This window comes from Lithobates pipiens, unplaced genomic scaffold (assembly GCF_037356315.1).
Source record: "Lithobates pipiens isolate NorthernLeopardFrog02 unplaced genomic scaffold, aLitPip1_a1.2 Scaffold_10, whole genome shotgun sequence".
NCBI classification, from domain to species: domain Eukaryota; kingdom Metazoa; phylum Chordata; class Amphibia; order Anura; family Ranidae; genus Lithobates; species Lithobates pipiens.
The window spans coordinates 6,451,456-6,472,585 of NW_027507686.1; the positions used below are offsets into that span (position 1 = coordinate 6,451,456).

The 21,130-nt window shown below is 45.6% G+C and overlaps 1 protein-coding gene across 1 annotated transcript in view; it reads right to left on the reverse strand.

Moving 5' to 3' along the window:
• HSD17B2 (hydroxysteroid 17-beta dehydrogenase 2) overlaps nucleotides 1-19,951 on the reverse strand; it is a 57,396-nt gene extending 37,445 nt beyond the window's left edge. The window contains exon 1 of the mRNA XM_077451248.1: nucleotides 19,425-19,951. Coding sequence (XP_077307374.1) covers nucleotides 19,425-19,758 — 334 coding nt within the window. The 5' untranslated portion in view covers nucleotides 19,759-19,951. The remainder of the gene's footprint in view (nucleotides 1-19,424) is intronic.
• Nucleotides 19,952-21,130: the final 1,179 nt, after the last annotated feature.

The window sequence follows — 21,130 nt, forward strand, 5'->3', positions numbered from 1 at the left end:
AATCAATCTGAGCCAACTACAGCCCAGCCAAAAAACGAAATTGACATAGTAGGCCTTGTTTAAGACAAAGGGGCTACAAGAATTTGAGCCAACGCCTTGGGTCAAATTAATGTCCTATCAGCCTGTACTAATTAGGGGTTAGATCATTACTCTGTTTTTGAAATTGCAGACTCTTGCTTACTGAACTTACTGGAAAGAACCCCTTTCTAAACTCAAAGTAAAATACGCTAGACATCTGACCTTCAGGCAAATAACTAAATGCACTGTTGAAATACATGACTACCGAAAGAATTTGTATTTCTGCGTCCATTCCTGAGAATTACATCGCCTGGCCAAAAAGCAGAGCCAGTCTGGTGACCTGACTTTTCTGTGCTGCAGTTAGGCAACGCAGCCCCCCCTCACCTCTCCACTCCTAGCATGGGATTGGACAGTGAATGAGCAGCAACAGGCTGATGAGGTTGTCCCTCTGCTCAGTCTTCCTCTCGGCAGGCTCATTGTCAGCACATGCGAATGCAGAAGACCTGATTGGCTTTAACTACTGCCCCTCCTCCTACCAGTGCTGCTGTACAGGGCATTACAACAGGTGGGTACCAAGCCACATTATGGTATTATTACAAAATACATTTTAATAAATGCATATGATCACATTCATTGGTGTTTTTTTATTATATGTGCCTGGAGTTCAGCCTTAATTGTAGTACTGAGGCTATCTAAGCAGTGCACCCAATCACAGGCATGCAAAGCGAGAAAGGTGTGCTGGTGACATTTCTCTTTTTGAATGTTTTCGGTTTCCAGCCGATGGTCCCTGCAGCACCTACATACATCTACAGACGCTTTCAGGGGACGTATGCCTTTGGAATACTGTGCTTGCTTTCTATCACAGGCATGCACCCAATCGAGGGAGGTGAGCAGGGCATCCAATCACAGGCATGCACCCAATCAAGGGAGGTGACCAGTGCACCCAATCACAGGTGTGAACCCAAAGGAGGTGACCAGTGTACCCAAACACAGGCATGCACCCAATCAAGGGAGGTGACGAGTGCACCCAATCACAGGTGTGAACCCAAAGGAGGTGACCAGTGTACCCAATCACAGGCATGCACCCAATCAAGGTAGTTGACTAAGGCAACTAGTCATGGGCATGCACTCAATCAAGGAAGGTGAGCAGTGCCCTCAGTCAAGATAGTGGACTGGGGGAACCCAATCATGTACCCAACTAAGGGAGGTGACCAGTGCACCCAATCACAGGTGTGAACCCAATCAAGGAAGGTGACCAGGGAAACTAGTCGCAGGCATGCACCCAATCAAGAGGAGCTGACCTACATACCCAATCACGGGTGTGCACCCGTTCAAGGGAGGTGACCAGTGCACCCAATAATGGTTGGGCACGCAATCAAGATAGTGGACCAGGGCACCCAATCATGGATATTTACCCAATCAGGGGAGGTGAACAGTGTCCCCAATCACAGGCAAGCAACTAACCAAGAAAAGTGACATTACACATACACAATCATGAATGTGCACCCAATTAAGGGAGGTGACCAGTGCACCCAATCACAGGTGGGAACCCAAGCAAGGTAGTTGACTAAGGCTAGTAGTCATGGGCATGCACTCAATCAAGAAAGATGAGCAGTGCAATCAATCATGGGTGTGCACCCAACTAAGGGAGGTGACCAGTGCACCCAATCACAGGTGCAAACCCAATCAAGGGAGGTGACCAGGGCAACTACTCATGGGCATGCACCCAAACAAGGGAGGTGACCTACATACCCAATCATGGGTGTGCACCCGATCAAGGGAGGTGACCAGTGCACTCAATCGTGAGTGTGCACTCAATCAAGATAGTGGACCAGGACACCCAATCATGGGTGTGTACCCAACCAACGGAAGTGAACAGTGCACCCAATCACAGGCAACCAACCAACCAAGGAAAGTGACAGTACACACAATCATGGACGTGCACCCAAGGGAGATAACTAGTGTACCCAATCACAGGCGTGCATTCAATCAAGGGAGGTGACCAGGGCAGCCAACCACAGATGTGCCCCCAATCGAGGGAGCATGAGCAGTGCACCTAATCATGGTGCAATACTTAAACAAAACAAAGCAAAAAATCAGTTTTGGAGCCGGGCTTTAAGACTTATTCCACCTGTTTAGGTCTTTTAGCTCAGTACAAAGTGAAAAATAGCTTTACTGACACAATTGTGCGGTTCAAAAATGATATCCTCGGCGGGCAGCGGTCCCCTGACCTCAAAGCTTCCTTATCTTTTGTCCTTTTATTATGTTTAAATCTCAAAACCTTAAAGTCCTTATAAATAATAGATCAATAAAGCAGACGGCTCAGGCTACAGGGAAGTCGTTATAGCAAAGGACTACATATTCAAATAGCAAAGGACAATTTCATGTAATGGTTTCGCAGGTGGAACTTTTGGAAAGTACATTAAAGAGAAATACAATTTCCTTTGGTTATGGCGTACGGGAACATTGGTTTTTATGTACATGGCTTGGGATTTATAGACAATCGCTGTATTTGGGAGTCAATGACGGCCGGTGGCAAGGAGGATGAGGTGGAGCGGGACCGCTGAGGCATGTAAAACACACTCCGTACAAATATATATATATATATATTATATTTTGTACTGTGTAGCCAGCAAAGTGCCACGGCCATTTCTATAGCTTCTCATTTCCCTTGGGGGGCGCTCCATCCAAACATGAATGAACAAGGGAAAGAAAAAGAGAAAGAAGAAGGGTTTTGGTCAATATTATTTTACATTTAATTTGAAAGTGTATAAACTGATGTTTTTTTATCTTTTGTTTACACTATGGTTCACACCTATGCGTTTGGTTTTTTTTGGTGCTTTTTGCAGAAACGCATTACAATCCATTCAACATGGTTTCTTCTGGCTGTAGGGCCAGGAACTTTTTTTGTTTCCCTCAGCGGATTGTGTTTTGCATGTAATAGACATCAATGGAGTCACACCAAAAAAGCAAGTGTTTGATGCGTTTTCATGCATTTTTTATTTTGTCTTTAAGCACGCTGTGTATAGCTGGTTGATAAGGAGTGGGTCAAGAAGCCGGCCTCCTGATCAGGGTTTTCACATGGTACAGGGCGATGTGAAAAGGGGTTCCATTAAAAGTCCTGAAAACAAGAAGATAGGTAAACACATCCATTTCCAACCAGGGTTCTGTGGAAAATCCCAGAGTTCCTCCCAATGTATGGTAGGGGTTCCTTGAGCTGTGGTTGATTGACTAGTTGGCAAAGCCAGTCGGCAATAATCTATTTAGCTTAGGAGAACATTCCTCCTACTGGTCACCAGTGTAAAGAGAACATTCCTCCTACTGGTCACCAGTGTAAAGAGAACATTCCTCCTACTGGTCACCAGTGTAAAGAGAACATTCCTCCTACTGGTCACCAGTGTAAGGAGAACATTCCTCCTACTGGTCATCAGTGTAAGGAGAACATTCCTCCTACTGGTCATCAGTGTAAGGAGAACATTCCTCCTACTGGTCATCAATGTAAGGAGAACATTCCTCCTACTGGTCACCAGTGTAAAGAGAACATTCCTCCTACTGGTCACCAGTGTAAGGAGATCATTCCTCCTGCTGGTCACCAGTGTAAGGAGATCATTCCTTCTACTGGTCATCAGTGTAAGGAGAACATTCCTCCTGCTGGTCACCAGTGTAAGGAGATCATTCCTTCTACTAGTCATCAGTGTAAAGAGAACATTCCTCCTACTGGTCACCAGTGTAAGGAGAACATTCCTCCTACTGGTCACCAGTGTAAGGAGAACATTCCTCCTACTGGTCACCAGTGTAAAGAGAACATTCCTCCTACTGGTCACCAGTGTAAGGAGATCATTCCTCCTGCTGGTCACCAGTGTAAGGAGATTATTCCTTCTACTGGTCATCAATGTAAGGAGAACATTCCTCCTACTGGTCACTAGTGTAAAGAGAACATTCCTCCTACTGGTCATCAGTGTAAGGAGAACATTCCTCCTACTGGTCATCAGTGTAAAGAGAACATTCCTCCTACTGGTCACCAGAGTAAGGAGGACATTCCTCCTACTGGTCACCAGTGTAAGGAGAACATTCCTTCTACTGGTCATCAATGTAAGGAGAACATTCCTCCTACTGGTCACCAGTGTAAGGAGAACATTCCTCCTACTGGTCATCAGTGTAAGGAGAACATTCCTCCTACTGGTCACTAGTGTAAAGAGAACATTCCTCCTACTGGTCATCAGTGTAAAGAGAACATTCCTCCTACTGGTCACCAGTGTAAGGAGGACATTCCTCCTACTGGTCACCAGTGTAAGGAGAACATTCCTTCTACTGGTCATCAATGTAAGGAGAACATTCCTCCTACTGGTCACTAGTGTAAAGAGAACATTCCTCCTACTGGTCATCAGTGTAAGGAGAACATTCCTCCTACTGGTCATCAGTGTAAAGAGAACATTCCTCCTACTGGTCACCGGTGTAAGGAGGACATTCCTCCTACTGGCCACCAATGTAGGGAGAACATTTCTCCTATTGACTACCAGTCTAAGAAGAGCATTCTTCCGACTAACCACCAATGTAAGAAGAACGTTCCTCCTACTGGCCACCAATGTAAGAAGGACATTACTTCTACTGGTCACCAATGTAAGGAGGGCATTCACCCTACTGGCCACCAATGCCAGGGAAAGGCCAGGGATTGACCACCTATGAATTGGTTGCTGCAAGCCTTCCCAAGACCTTTAATTTAGGGGTTCCTTTGGGGTAAAAAAAAAAAGGTGGAGAAAGGCTGGGTACAGAGGAGGTCATGTTCTAGATGTGGAAAAGTACTGAACAGTAAACATTGGAAGCGTCTCTCAGATACGGTACGATACATTGTAGACTTTTAACCCATATATACTTATTCTGCATGTCTTAATTTTATTGTCATTACACTTTGTACAGGTAAAACATTTATCTTTTATATCCTGTTTAGATTGCGGCTGTAAGGATGCGTTTTTTTTTTTTTTTTTTGGTGCTTTTTGCAGAAACGCATTACAATCCATATAACATGGTTTCTTCTGGCTGTAGGGCCAGGAACTTTTTTTTTCCCTCAGCAGATTGTGTTTTGCATGTAATAGACATCAATGGAGCCACACCAAAAACGCAAGTGTTTGATGCATTTTTCATGCATTTTTTATTTTGTCTTTAAGCACGCTGTGTATAGCTGGTTGATAAGGAGTGGGTCAAGAAGCCGGCCTCCTGATCAGGGTTTTTTTTTTTACACTATTATTGCTTAGAACAGTGCTGATCACTGGTATAAGCAATATTTAACTGTCATATATGGCTTTCCATTCATGACAGCTTGCTTACTGTTAACATGCTGTGATTTGATACAGCTCATCACATGGTACAGGGTGATGTGAAAAGGGGTTCCATTAAAAGTCCTGAAAACAATAAGATAGGTAAACACAGCCATTTCCAACCAGGGTTCTGTGGAAAATCCCAGAGTTCCTCCCAATGTATGGTAGGGGTTCCTTGAGCTGTGGTTGATTGATCACTTGGCAAAGCCAGTCGGCAATAATCTATTTAGCTTAGGAGAACATTCCTCCTACTGGTCATCAATGTAAGGAGAACATTCCTCCTACTGGTCATCAGTGTAAGGAGAACATTCCTCCTACTGGTCACCAGTGTAAGGAGAACATTCCTCCTACTGGTCATCAGTGTAAGGAGAACATTCCTCCTACTGGTCATCAATGTAAGGAGAACATTCCTCCTACTGGTCACTAGTGTAAAGAGAACATTCCTCCTACTGGTCACCAGTGTAAAGAGAACATTCCTCCTTCTGGTCATCAATGTAAGGAGAACATTCCTCCTACTGGTCATCAATGTAAGGAGAACATTCCTCCTACTGGTCACTAGTGTAAAGAGAACATTCCTCCTACTGGTCACCAGTGTAAGGAGAACATTCCTCCTACTGGTCATCAGTGTAAGGAGAACATTCCTCCTACTGGTCATCAGTGTAAGGAGAACATTCCTCCTACTGGTCATCAGTGTAAAGAGAACATTTCTCCTATTGGTCACCAGTGTAAGGAGAACATTCCTCCTACTGGTCACTAGTGTAAAGAGAACATTCCTCCTACTGGTCACCAGTGTAAGGAGATCATTCCTCCTACTGGTCACCAGTGTAAGGAGAACATTCCTCCTACTGGTCACCAGTGTAAGGAGAACATTCCTCCTACTGGTCACCAGTGTAAGGAGAACATTCCTCCTACTGGTCACAGGTGTAAGGAGAACATTCCTCCTACTGGTCACCGGTGTAAGGAGAACATTCCTCCTACTGGTCACCGGTGTAAGGAGAACATTCCTCCTACTGGTCACTAGTGTAAGGAGATCATTCCTCCTACCGGTCACCGGTGTAAGGAGGACATTCCTCCTACTGGCCACCAATGTAGGGAGAACATTTCTCCTATTGACTACCAGTCTAAGAAGGCCATTCTTCCTACTAACCACCAATGTAAGAAGAACGTTCCTCCTACTGGCCACCAATGTAAGGAGGGCTTTCACCCTACTGGCCACCAATGTAAGGAGGGCATTCACCCTACTGGCCACCAATGCCAGGGAAAGGCCAGGGATTGACCATCTATGAATTGGTTGCTGCAAGCCTTCCCAAGACCTTAAATTTAGGGGTTCCTTTGGGGTAAAAAAAAAAAGGTGGAGAAAGGCTGGGTACAGAGGAGGTCATGTTCTAGATGTGGAAAAGTACTGAACAGTAAACATTGCAAGCGTCTCTTAGATACGGTACGATACATTGTAGACTTTTAACCCATATATACTTATTCTGCATAGCTTCATTTTATTGTCATTACACTTTGTACAGGTAAAACATTTATCGTTTATATTCTGTTTAGATTGACAAGAAGATAGGTAAACACAGCCATTTCCAACCAGGGTTCTGTGGAAAATCCCATAGTTCCTCCCAATGTATGGTAGGGGTTCCTTGAGCTGTGGTTGATTGACCACTTGGCAAAGCCAGTCGGCAATAATCCATTTAGCTTAGGAGAACATTCCTCCTACTGGTCATCAATGTAAGAAGAACATTCCTCCTACTGGTCACTAGTGTAAAGAGAACATTCCTCCTACTGGTCATCAATGTAAGGAGAACATTCCTCCTACTGGTCACCAGTGTAAGGAGAACATTCCTCCTACTGGTCACCAGTGTAAGGAGAACATTCCTCCTACTGGTCACCGGTGTATGGAGAACATTCTTCCTACTGGTCACCGGTGTAAGGAGAACATTCCTCCTACTGGTCACCAGTGTAAGGAGATCATTCCTCCTGCTGGTCACCAGTGTAAGGAGAACCTTCCTCCTACTGGTCACCGGTGTAAGGAGAACATTCTTCCTACTGGTCACCGGTGTAAGGAGAACATTCCTCCTACTGGTCACCGGTGTAAGGAGAACATTCCTCCTACTGGTCACCGGTGTAAGGAGATCATTCCTCCTACTGGTCACCGGTGTAAGGAGAACATTCTTCCTACTGGTCACCGGTGTAAGGAGAACATTCCTCCTACTGGTCACCGGTGTAAGGAGAACATTCCTCCTACTGGTCACCGGTGTAAGGAGATCATTCCTCCTACTGGTCACCGGTGTAAGGAGAACATTCTTCCTACTGGTCACCGGTGTAAGGAGATCATTCCTCCTACTGGTCACCGGTGTAAGGAGATCATTCCTCCTACTGGTCATCGGTGTAAGGAGAACATTCTTCCTACTGGTCACTGGTGTAAGGAGATCATTCCTCCTACTGGTCACCGGTGTAAGGAGAACATTCTTCCTACTGGTCACCGGTGTAAGGAGAACATTCCTCCTACTGGTCACCGGTGTAAGGAGAACATTCCTCCTACTGGTCACCGGTGTAAGGAGAACATTCCTCCTACTGGTCACCAGTGTAAGGAGAACATTCCTCCTACTGGTCACCGGTGTAAGGAGAACATTCCTCCTACTGGTCACCGGTGTAAGGAGAACATTCTTCCTACTGGTCACTGGTGTAAGGAGATCATTCCTCCTACTGGTCACCGATGTAAGGAGAACATTCTTCCTACTGGTCACCGGTGTAAGGAGAACATTCCTCCTACTGGTCACCGGTGTAAGGAGAACATTCCTCCTACTGGTCACCAGTGTAAGGAGAACATTCCTCCTACTGGTCACCGGTGTAAGGAGAACATTCCTCCTACTGGTCACCAGTGTAAGGAGAACATTCCTCCTACTGGTCACCGGTGTAAGGAGAACATTCCTCCTACTGGTCACCGGTGTAAGGAGATCATTCCTCCTACTGGTCACCGGTGTAAGGAGAACATTCTTCCTACTGGTCAACGGTGTAAAGAGAACATTCCTCCTACTGGTCACCGGTGTAAGGAAAACATTCCTCCTACTGGTCACCGGTGTAAGGACATTCCTCCTACTGGCCACCAATGTAGGAAGAACATTTCTCCTATTGACTACCAGTCTAAGAAGGCCATTCTTCTTACTAACCACCAATGTAAGAAGAACGTTCCTCCTACTGGCCACCAATGTAAGGAGGGCATTCACCCTACTGGCCACCAATGTAAGGAGGGCATTCACCCTACTGGCCACCAATGCCAGGGAAAGGCCAGGGATTGACCACCTATGAATTGGTTGCTGCAAGCCTTCCCAAGACCTTTAATTTAGGGGTTCCTTTGGGGTAAAAAAAAAAAGGTGGAGAAAGGCTGGGTACAGAGGAGGTCATGTTCTAGATGTGGAAAAGTACTGAACAGTAAACATTGGAAGCGTCTCTTAGATACGGTACGATACATTGTAGACTTTTAACCCATATATACTTATTCTGCATAGCTTCATTTTATTGTCATTACACTTTGTACAGGTGAAACATTTATCTTTTATATTCTGTTTAGATTGACAAGAAGATAGGTAAACACAGCCATTTCCAACCAGGGTTCTGTGGAAAATCCCAGAGTTCCCCCCAATGTATGGTAGGGGTTCCTTGAGCTGTGGTTGATTGACCACTTGGCAAAGCCAGTCGGCAATAATCCATTTAGCTTAGGAGAACATTCCTCCTACTGGTCATCAATGTAAGGAGAACATTCCTCCTACTGGTCACCAGTGTAAGGAGAACATTCCTCCTACTGGTCACCAGTGTAAGGAGATCATTCCTCCTGCTGGTCACCAGTGTAAGGAGATCATTCCTCCTACTGGTCACCAGTGTAAGGAGAACATTCTTCCTGCTGGTCACCGGTGTAAGGAGAACATTCTTCCTACTGGTCACCGGTGTAAGGAGAACATTCCTCCTACTGGTCACCGGTGTAAGGAGAACATTCCCCCTACTGGTCACCGGTGTAAGGAGAACATTCTTCCTACTGGTCACCGGTGTAAGGAGAACATTCCTCCTGCTGGTCACCGGTGTAAGGAGAACATTCCTCCTACTGGTCACCGGTGTAAGGAGATCATTCCTCCTACTGGTCACCGGTGTAAGGAGAACATTCTTCCTACTGGTCACCGGTGTAAGGAGATCATTCCTCCTACTGGTCACCGGTGTAAGGAGAACATTCCTCCTACTGGTCACCGGTGTAAGGAGATCATTCCTCCTACTGGTCACCGGTGTAAGGAGATCATTCCTCCTACTGGTCACCGGTGTAAGGAGAACATTCCTCCTACTGGTCACCGGTGTAAGGAGAACATTCCTCCTACTGGTCACCGGTGTAAGGAGAACATTCCTCCTACTGGTCACCGGTGTAAGGAGAACATTCCTCCTACTGGTCACCGGTGTAAGGAGAACATTCCTCCTACTGGTCACCGGTGTAAGGAGATCATTCCTCCTACTGGTCACCGGTGTAAGGAGAACATTCCTCCTACTGGTCACCGGTGTAAGGAGAACATTCCTCCTACTGGTCACCGGTGTAAGGAGAACATTCCTCCTACTGGTCACCGGTGTAAGGAGAACATTCCTCCTACTGGTCACCGGTGTAAGGAGAACATTCCTCCTACTGGTCACCGGTGTAAGGAGAACATTCCTCCTACTGGTCACCGGTGTAAGGAGGACATTCCTCCTACTGGCCACCAATGTAGGAAGAACATTTCTCCTATTGACTACCAGTCTAAGAAGGCCATTCTTCTTACTAACCACCAATGTAAGAAGAACGTTCCTCCTACTGGCCACCAATGTAAGGAGGGCATTCACCCTACTGGCCACCAATGTAAGGAGGGCATTCACCCTACTGGCCACCAATGCCAGGGAAAGGCCAGGGATTGACCACCTATGAATTGGTTGCTGCAAGCCTTCCCAAGACCTTTAATTTAGGGGTTCCTTTGGGGTAAAAAAAAAAAGGTGGAGAAAGGCTGGGTACAGAGGAGGTCATGTTCTAGATGTGGAAAAGTACTGAACAGTAAACATTGCAAGCGTCTCTTAGATACGGTACGATACATTGTAGACTTTTAACCCATATATACTTATTCTGCATAGCTTCATTTTATTGTCATTACACTTTGTACAGGTGAAACATTTATCTTTTATATTCTGTTTAGATTGACAAGAAGATAGGTAAACACAGCCATTTCCAACCAGGGTTCTGTGGAAAATCCCAGAGTTCCCCCCAATGTATGGTAGGAGTTCCTTGAGCTGTGGTTGATTGACCACTTGGCAAAGCCAGTCGGCAATAATCCATTTAGCTTAGGAGAACATTCCTCCTACTGGTCATCAATGTAAGGAGAACATTCCTCCTACTGGTCACCAGTGTAAGGAGAACATTCCTCCTACTGGTCACGGGTGTAAGGAGAACATTGCTCCTACTGGTCACCGGTGTAAGGAGAACATTCCTCCTACTGGTCACCGGTGTATGGAGAACATTCTTCCTACTGGTCACCGGTGTAAGGAGAACATTCCTCCTACTGGTCACCAGTGTAAGGAGATCATTCCTCCTGCTGGTCACCAGTGTAAGGAGATCATTCCTCCTACTGGTCACCAGTGTAAGGAGAACATTCTTCCTGCTGGTCACCGGTGTAAGGAGAACATTCTTCCTACTGGTCACCGGTGTAAGGAGAACATTCCTCCTACTGGTCACCGGTGTAAGGAGAACATTCCCCCTACTGGTCACCGGTGTAAGGAGAACATTCTTCCTACTGGTCACCGGTGTAAGGAGAACATTCCTCCTGCTGGTCACCGGTGTAAGAACATTCCTCCTACTGGTCACCGGTGTAAGGAGAACATTCCTCCTACTGGTCACCGGTGTAAGGAGATCATTCCTCCTACTGGTCACCGGTGTAAGGAGATCATTCCTCCTACTGGTCACCGGTGTAAGGAGAACATTCCTCCTACTGGTCACCGGTGTAAGGAGAACATTCCTCCTACTGGTCACCGGTGTAAGGAGAACATTCCTCCTACTGGTCACCGGTGTAAGGAGAACATTCCTCCTACTGGTCACCGGTGTAAGGAGAACATTCCTCCTACTGGTCACCGGTGTAAGGAGATCATTCCTCCTACTGGTCACCGGTGTAAGGAGAACATTCCTCCTACTGGTCACCGGTGTAAGGAGAACATTCCTCCTACTGGTCACCGGTGTAAGGAGAACATTCCTCCTACTGGTCACCGGTGTAAGGAGAACATTCCTCCTACTGGTCACCGGTGTAAGGAGAACATTCCTCCTACTGGTCACCGGTGTAAGGAGAACATTCCTCCTACTGGTCACCGGTGTAAGGAGGACATTCCTCCTACTGGCCACCAATGTAGGAAGAACATTTCTCCTATTGACTACCGGTCTAAGAAGGGCATTCTTCCTACTAACCACCAATGTAAGAAGAACGTTCCTCCTACTGGCCACCAATGTAAGGAGGGCATTCACCCTACTGGCCACCAATGCCAGGGAAAGGCCAGGGATTGACCACCTATGAATTGGTTGCTGCAAGCCTTCCCAAGACCTTTAATTTAGGGGTTCCTTTGGGGTAAAAAAAAAAGGTGGAGAAAGGCTGGGTACAGAGGAGGTCATGTTCTAGATGTGGAAAAGCACTGAACAGTAAACATTGGAAGCGTCTCTTAGATACGGTACGATACATTGTAGACTTTTCACCCATATATACTTATTCTGCATAGCTTCATTTTCTTGTCATTACACTTTGTACAGGTAAAACATTTATCTTTTATATTTTCTGTTTAGATTGCGGCTCTAAGAATTGCCACAGTCCCGGAATTGCAGATAACAGAGCTGTATTAAATAAGGAGCGCCGAGGATTTATCTCTTAAACAATACAGTTTGGAGTGTCCAAGTGATACGTTTATCGTCTAACTTTAGTGGATGGACCATCAGATCCCTGCATGCCAAGCAATGTGTCAGTGTAATATTTCTGGCTATTTACTGGCAGTAGTTCTAGATCTACTTCTACCCGCATGCCATATACAATATATATATATATAGTTCAAACCAACAACAAATTATAGCAAGGGGCTTTCCAGGGCATAATTCCAAAAGATGGCAAAAATGTACATATAAAAAAAAAATAGTTTATTGTAGAAATATTAAAAACACACGTGGATACCGGGCCATACAAAAACATCCTATTAAGACTTTCTTAACGCGTTTCGTCAGGGTGCATCATATTAAAATAGAGGGGGCCATAAAAAAAAAATCCACAATAGGACGGGGAGTGGTGGAGACCCGAGTTTGCAGCATTTGGGATTTCCACCCTAGAAGGTCCTATTGGGGACTCCTTATGGACCCCCTATTTCAACACGATACTCCCTGACATCGGATGCTCACCAATAGTGATCATATGCATCGGGAGCTTTCTGGCCCCCGCCGGAGACCACGCTGGAAACGTACGGGGCGCCCCCCCCCCCCCCCCCCGCCCCGGCTCTCAGCACGGAAAGGAGTTTTCATAGGACTGTAGACATGCGTCCCATTGGCGGGAAGAGGGTAATATTTGTACAATAAACTCTGTATATGAATCTCTCTGTTTATTGGTGACATATTTTAGCGTTACGCCCAGGAAAGTCCCTCGCTATTTGTCATGGATTTGGGTATTTATTGCCTCTCAGAGATCGCAGTACTCCCCCCCCCCCCGACAACGCCTTCACCCACCTTCCTCTCCAGGAGGACAGAGCCATCTTTGTTCAGGCATCATTTGGGGTCACCATCTTCTTCCTGGACGGAGATGGCGGCTGAGAGATGACAGAATCATGTAAATCACGGTGGCCTGTGCAGTTTTTGCCGGTCTTCACAAACGACTGACACAGATCTGCCCCTGCTGCAGCTTTTTACCTAGTTATTTGCAGTCTGCGCGATCGCTATATATCATGTAAATCACGGTGGCCTGTGCAGTTTTTGCTTGTCTCCACAAACGTCTGACACAGATTAGCCCCTGCTGCAGCCTCTCACCTTTGCGACTTGCTACAAAGTTCCACCCCCCGGCGGGGAGGATGCTGCGCTGATTGGAGGTTAGAGAGAAAACAGGTTTGCATGAAAGAGGTAATAACTTCAATAACATTTATGATATTTTGAATTTTTGGCCACCCTCCAGAATCTTTTTTTATTTTATATATAAATATATATATATATATATATATATATATGATTTGCACTTCCAGGTAGGGGGTGCACTAGTGCTGTGCTGTCATTCGCTTCCAGCACAAGCCAATCAGCCAATTATTTTTGTCTGGAGCCCATTGATTGGCTGAGCGAATGACAGAAGAGAGCTCTGTGTTGGTAAATAACACAGAGCTCTCTACAGACAGCAGCAATGTGTCGTTTCTTTTTTTTTTTTGTTCTCTCCCTGCAAAGCGAAGACTCAAATCCATCACTTCCCCCGAGGGAAAGCAGCGCACAGAACACACATTGTTAGGTAGACAGCTACAGTGCCTTGTAAAAGTATTCATACCCCCGGAAATTTTCCACATCTTGTCATGTTACAACCAAAAACGTAAATGTATTTTATTGGGATTTTATGTCCAGGGATAAGCAATTACCGGACTTCCAGCTGTTGCAAAACGACAAGTCCCATGATTCCTCTGGGCGTCATGCTTGTGGCTGTCAGAGTCTTGCTATGCCCCATGGGACTTGTAGTTCTGCAACAGCTGGAGGTCCGCTAATTGGATATCCCTGTGATAGACCAACACAAAGTGTCACATAATTGTGAAGTGGAAGGAAAATGATAAATGATACAAATAAATATGTGAAAAGTGTGGGGGAGGGGCATTTGTATGGTGCCCCCCGGAGTCAATACTTTGTAGAACCCCCTTTCTCTACAAGTCGTATTGGGGATGTCTCTACCAGCTTTGCACATCTAGAGAGGACATTTCTCCCCATTCTTCTTCTTTGTAAAATATCTCAAGCTCTGTCAGATTGGATGGAGAGCGTCTGTGATCAGCAATTTTCAAGTCTGGCCACAGATTCTCAATGGGATTTAGGTCTGGACTGTGACTGGGCCATTCTAACACATGAATATGCTTTGATGTAAACCATTCCATTGTAGCTCTGGCTGGATGTTTCGGGTCGTTGTCCTGCTGGAAGGGGAACCTCCGCCCCGGTCTCAAGTCTTTTGCCGACTCTAACAGGTTTTCTTCTAAGATTGTCCTGTATTTGTCTCCATCCATCTTCCCATCAACTCTGACCAGTTTCCCTGTCCCTGCTGAGGAAAACCATCCCCACCACATGATGCTGCCACCACCATGTCTCACGGTGGGGATGGTGTGTTCAGGGGGATGGGCGGTGTTAGTTTTCCCCACACATAGCGTTTTGCTTTTAGGCCATAAAGTTGAGTTTTGGTCTCATCTGACCAGATCACCTTCTTCCACATGTTTGCTGCCCCCTCCCCCACATGGCTTCTCACAAACTACAAACAGGACTTCTTATGACTTTCTTTCTCCAATGTCTTTCTTCTTGTCACTCTTCCATAAAGGGCAGATTTGTGGAGAGACGACTAATAGTTGTCCTGTGGACAGATTCTCCCCCCTGAGCTGTGGATCTCTGCAGCTCCTCCAGAGTTACCATGGACCTCTTGGCTCTTCTCTGATGAATGCTCTCCTTGCCCGGCCCGGTCAGTTTAGGTGGACGGCCATGTCTTGGTAGGTTTGCAGTTGTGCCATACTCTTTCCATTTTCCAATGATGGATTGAACAGAGCTCCGTGAGATGGTCAAAGCTTGGGAGATTTTTTTTATAACCCAACCCTGCTTTATACTTCTCCACAACTTTATCCCTGACCTGTCTGGTGTGTTCCTTGGCCTTCATGATGCTGTTTGTTCACTAAGGTTCTCTAACAAACCTCAGAACAGCTGTATTTATACTGAGATTAAATGACACACAGGTGGACTCTATTTACTAATTAGGTGACTTCTGAAGGCAATTGGTTCCTCTAGATTTTAGTTAGGGGTATCAGAGTAAAGGGGGCTGATTACAAATGCCCCCCACACATCCATCCCTCCGACCCTCTAATCTACATGTGGGAGGGTTTTGGTGTTAGTTTGTGCCGCCCCCCCGAAAAGGTGAGCACCAACCGCCACTGCTTTTGACAATAATGTTAAACAGGGCAGACTTACGGGGTGAATTTTCTTTACGGAGGGGGGGGGGGGGGGGCGGCACAGACAGCAATAAAAACTGACAGGGGTTCTAATCCCTCTCCTCTGTCCAAAGTAAAAAAAAAAAAAAAAATTGCTGTTAGTTATACTTTAACCCCTTCCCAGCTGGTGCCATTAGTACAGTGACTGTACAGCTGCACAATTCTGGGCAAAACGAGAATCACGTTTTTTATTTATTTTTTTGCTTAGAATAAAGATCACGATTCTCGCGGCGTAAAATCCTTTACATTATACAAAAAAAATTTGGTAACTTTAGTGGTAAGTTTTTTTTTTTTTTAATTCATTAAAGTAATTTTTTCTAAAAAAAAAATTGCATTTGAAAGACAGCTGCGCAAATACAGTGTGAGATAAAATATTGCAACAACCACCATTTTATTCTCTAGGGTCTCTGCTAAAAAAAAAAATATATATATACATGTTTGGGGGTTCTAAGTAATTTTCTAGCAAAAAAAATAAATAAATAAAAAAGATTTTAACTTGAAAAAAAACAAATCTCAGAAAAAGGTTTAGTGTTTAAAGTGGTTAAACGTTCCTAATTTACATACAGAAATCTATTCCTTTGATGTAAAAGACAAATTGATACAATGTTTAGACTTAACATTCCACTGATGTGAATGTTTTACCTGGTAGACCAGCCTTTGCCCAGACTTTGCCCTGACTTTGACTTTTGACGGCTGAGAGAAAATTCTCTGCAAACCCAAGATCGGGAAGATCAGGGCGTTTGGGAAACCGTTTGTCAAGATCGCAAAGGGGGAAAAAAAAATCAAAGAAAAAAAAAAAAATCGCAATAACGATTCTTGACGATTAATCGTGCAGCTCTAAGTGACAGTGTATAGTATTATCACTGTAGTAGTGTGACTGGTGATGTCAGTTAGTCAGCTCCCCCCCCCCCCCCCCAGCGCCAGTTAGTTTTAGATTGGCCGCCGCCTCCATCGCAGTCCCAATACAAATCTCTGATCATGACCATTACTAGTATAAAAAAATAAAAGAATAAAAAAAATAAAATAAAAATTCCAGTACATATTCCATAGTTTGCAGACGCGACAATTTCCTCATCAGTGTTCGCTTTTGAAATCACATTTCAATTTAGTTTTAGTTATAATCTCTTGACTAAAATGTGTCATTTTAGTTTTAGTTGTATTTTAGTCTACTAAAATAGTATTAAATTCCGTCAGCGAAAATATGTTAGTCTACGAAATTAAAACTGTTTCACGTAAACCAATCAATTTACTTATTTATTTATTCATTTTTTTTTATTGGATTTATTTTATAGCAGAAAGTAAAAAAATATAATATACTTTTTTTTTTACAAAATGCTCAGTCTTTTTTTTTTTGTTTGTTTATATATTAAAAAAAGGTATAAATAATAAAATAAATAATAAATAAATAAATAACTATTTGTTTAAAAAACAAACAAACAAACAAAAACCACATACATTTAATTTATGAACATTGTTGCATGACTACACAATTGTCAGTTAAAGTATTTCCTGAAATTGCAAAAAAAAAGAATATATATATCTATCTATATATATATATATATATATATATATATATATATATATATATATATATATATATATAGATATATATATCTCTATATCTATCTATCTATCTATCTATCTATCTATCTATATATATATATTGTACTAATGACACTGGCGGGGAAGGGGTTAATTTCAGGTGCGACTTGCATAGACATCTGGACATGATCCAATTTCAAAGTTGGGTTCAGTCGGATTTCAAAGTCTGATGAAACGGTTTCCCACCAAAAATCGCACGGTGAGTCGCACACCCCCCGCGTTTGCGGCAATGGAAGATGCTCAAATCGCTGTGAAGTCGCAGCGGCTCTGAAACAAAAACCCTGCGACACATTTCTTGCAATTTCATTGCGACTTGCATTGACTGCTGTTCAATTAAGTCGCAAGCCGCAATGAAATCGGAGATCCAAAATCGCATCTGCGGCGAGTTCTGTGCGATTTCAAAGCCGCACCGCTGTGAGCCAGAGATGAGTCCGGAATCAGATTAAACCTATCAAGATCGGCCGCTGAAGTATTGCGATTTCAAAGCTGTGCTTTCGTTGCGTTTACACGCGTTTGCTCACGTTCACAAAAAAAAAAAAAAAAAAAGTAAGAACGCACATGGAGCCCTGGTTTACATTGAATGCAGCTATGAAATCATGTGACTTCACTAGAAATCGCACGATTTCAAAGGCGCGTGTCAGTTGCGACTTCAGGTGTGACTTGGCAGAAATCTGAAGTCGCACAGATATTTGCGCAAGTCGCACCTGAAATAGTGCAGGAACTACTTTTTCACACCGGCGCGGCGCCGCAAAGTTAGCATTGCACCGATTCAAACAGTTTCATTGTTGGCATTAGGGTGAGACTTTTCATGCGATTTGGGACTGACAAATTGCATGACAAGTTACACCGATGTGAACGGGGGGGGGGGGGGTAAGAAGTCTATGTGATTCGCACCTGAAATCGGCAAAAATAGTGCAGGAACTACTTTTTCAAATCGACGCAGCGCCACAACGTCAGTCACATTGAATGCGGTTTTGAAATTGTGCGACTTCACTTGAAAGTCGCACAAAGCTGCATGTCAGCACGACTTCAGGTGCAACTTGGCAGAAATCTGTGTCACTTCATGCACAGATGTCTATGCAAGTCGCACCTGAAAAAAAATCGCCAAAAATAGAGCAGGAACTACTTTTTCAAATCGGCGCGGTGCCACAAAAGTCAGTCGCACTGAATGCATATTTTGAAATCGTGCGACTTCACTTGAAAACACACAATTTCAAAGCCGCGAGCCAGCGTGACTTCAGGTGCAACTTGGCAGAAATCTGCACGACTTCCTCTGCAAGTCGCACCTGAAATTGCCAAAAATAGCGCAGGAACTACTTTTTTTTCAAATCAATCAAGTCGCACGGACTCAAACAGGTCTATAGCCGGCAATAGGGTGCAACTTGTTATGTGATTAGCAACTGGCGAATCGCATGACAAGTCGCCCCGATGTGAATGGAGAGGGGAGTGAAAGCCTTACATGCAGTGACATCTATGCAAGTCGCAGCTGAAAATTGCCAGAAATAGCGCAGGAACTACTTTTTTTTCCAAATCAATTAAGTCGCACGGACTCAAACAGGACTATTGCCGGCAATAGGGTGCGACTTCTTATGCGATTTGCAACTGGCGAATCGCATGACAAGTCGCCCCGATGTGAATGGAGAGGGGAGTGAAAGCCCTTCATGCAGAGATGTCTATGCAAGTCGCACCTGAAATCGCAAAAAATAGCGCAGGAACTACTTTTTTTTCAAATCAATCAAGTCGCACGGACTCAAACAGGACTATTGCAGGCAATAGGGTGCGACTTCTTATGCGATTTGCAACTGGCAAATCGCATGACCAGTCGCACAGATGTGAATGAGTGGGGGGGAGGGGGGTAAAAGCCCTTTATCCAGAGATGTCTATGCAAGTCGCACCTGAAAATCGCCCAAAAATAGCGCAGGAACTACTTTTTCAGAACGGCGCGGCGCCGCAAAAGTCAGTGCCGCGCCGATTCTAAGCAGGTCCATTGCTGGAAACAGGGTTCGGCTTGTCGTGCAATTTGCAACTATCGACAAGTCGCACCGACATGGACAGTGGGGGCGGAAGCCCCCTGCAATGGTGCGAATTTTCTTACTGCGATTACGCTGCGTTTTACACGCGCCCCTGACTGCGTCTGCTGTAAAAGCGCCTCTCGTTCTTTCTGATAAAGGATGCGATTTGTGAGCAGCACCCTTTTAAATCCCACCCCCCCCCCCCTCCAAAAAAAAGGCAAATCTGGCAGTTGGGACGCAGTCGCCCGCAGCGGGCTCTTACCTGTGACGAGGACGCTCTTGCCTGCGGCGGGCAGCATCCGCCTGACTGGTAATGCGATGTAGTAGAAGCCGCACGCCACGGAGAAGACGCTGAGCCCCAGCCCGGGCGGGAGGAACGCGTAGCAGAGCGCTTCCAGCAGCAGCAGCGCGGGCAGAACGCAGAGCGAGGCGTCCTGGAACTTCACCTCGTTCTTCAGGATCTTGCGGAGGGACAATCCGGAGAAGAGGGCGCCCAATGCCAGGTACAGAGCGCCCTCCCCGGCCAATCCCAGGTACGGAGCGCCCTCCCCAGCCAATCCCGGGTACCGCGCCGCGCCTGCGTCCTCCCCGGCCATTCCTGCGAAAGGTTCGGTCAGTTGTCAGCGCTCCTCATACTTCTTAGTAACTTGCCCTTTATATTCCCACCGCTCTCCCCGTGTGAGCGAGGAGCGAGAGCGCTCCCCTCTTTGTCTGACACCCGGCTCCTCCCCCCCCACACACACACACTCGTAGGAAGAACTTTCAAGGAGTCATTTCTAATGGGAAGACGGGAGCGAGTTTTACTAGTTTATCTGGAATCCCGGGACGGGACGGCAGAGAGGCGGAGGAGGGGAGGTGTCACAAATCTGAGATCTTCCCTTACAGGACTTAAAGGGCATGTCCATTGCAAATGGTAATCTTTATTTTTGGAAGGAGAAGGGGAAAGGCAGCACAAAAAAAAGTGTGCAAAGTCCTACATTTTTTTTTTTTTTTTAGCCTATAGAAAAAAGTGTTTTCCCTGCTCTCTGTGTGGAAGCAGTGGTCTCTCTGCAGAGGTCTGGCACGCTCCCTTGCTGATTCAAAGCCAGAGACCCCCAATCGGCAAACCTCTAGCTCCCTGCTGATTGGAGAGCTCTAGCTCTGCCCCCTGCCAGCATGCTGCACGGAAGGATTCTTGCTCTCTGTGTGGAAGCAGTGGTCTCTCTGCAGAGGTCTGGCACGCTCCCTGCTGATTCAAAGCCAGAGACCCCCAATCGGCAAAGCTCTAGCTCCCTGTTGATTGGAGAGCTCTAGCTCTGCCCCCTGCCAGCATGCTGCACGGAAGGATTCTTGCTCTCTGTGTGGAAGCAGTGGTCTCTCTGCAGAGGTCTTGCACGCTCCCTTGCTGATTCAAAGCTACAGACCCCCAATCGGCAAAGCTCAAGCTCCCTGCTGATTGGAGAGCTCTAGCTCTGCCCCCTACAAGCATGCCGCAGAGATGGACCCTTGGTCTCTGTGGGGAAGCAGTGGTCTCTCCTCTGAGGTCTGAGTCAAAGCTAGAGTTCCCCAATCAGCAAAGCTCACGCTCCCTGCTGAATGGAGAGGTCTAGCTCTGCCCCGTGCCAGCATGCTGCACAAAAAGTTTCTCGCTCTCTGTGTGGAAGCAGTGGTCTCTCGGCAGAGGTCTGGCACTCTCTGCTGAGTCAAAACGAAAGATCCCCAATCAGCAAAGTTCATGCTCTCTGCTGATCAGAGAGTTCTACTTCTGTCCCCTACAAGCATGCTGCAGAGATGGACCATTGCTTTCTACGTGGAAGCAGTGGTCTCTCCACTGAGGTCTGAGGCTGAGTCAAAGCTAGAGTTCCCCAATCAGCAAAGCTCATGCTCCCTGCTGATTGGAGAGGTCTAGTTCTGTCCCCTGACAGCATACTGCAGAGATGGACCATTGCTTTCTACGTGGAAGCAGTGGTCTCTCTGCAGAGGTCTGCA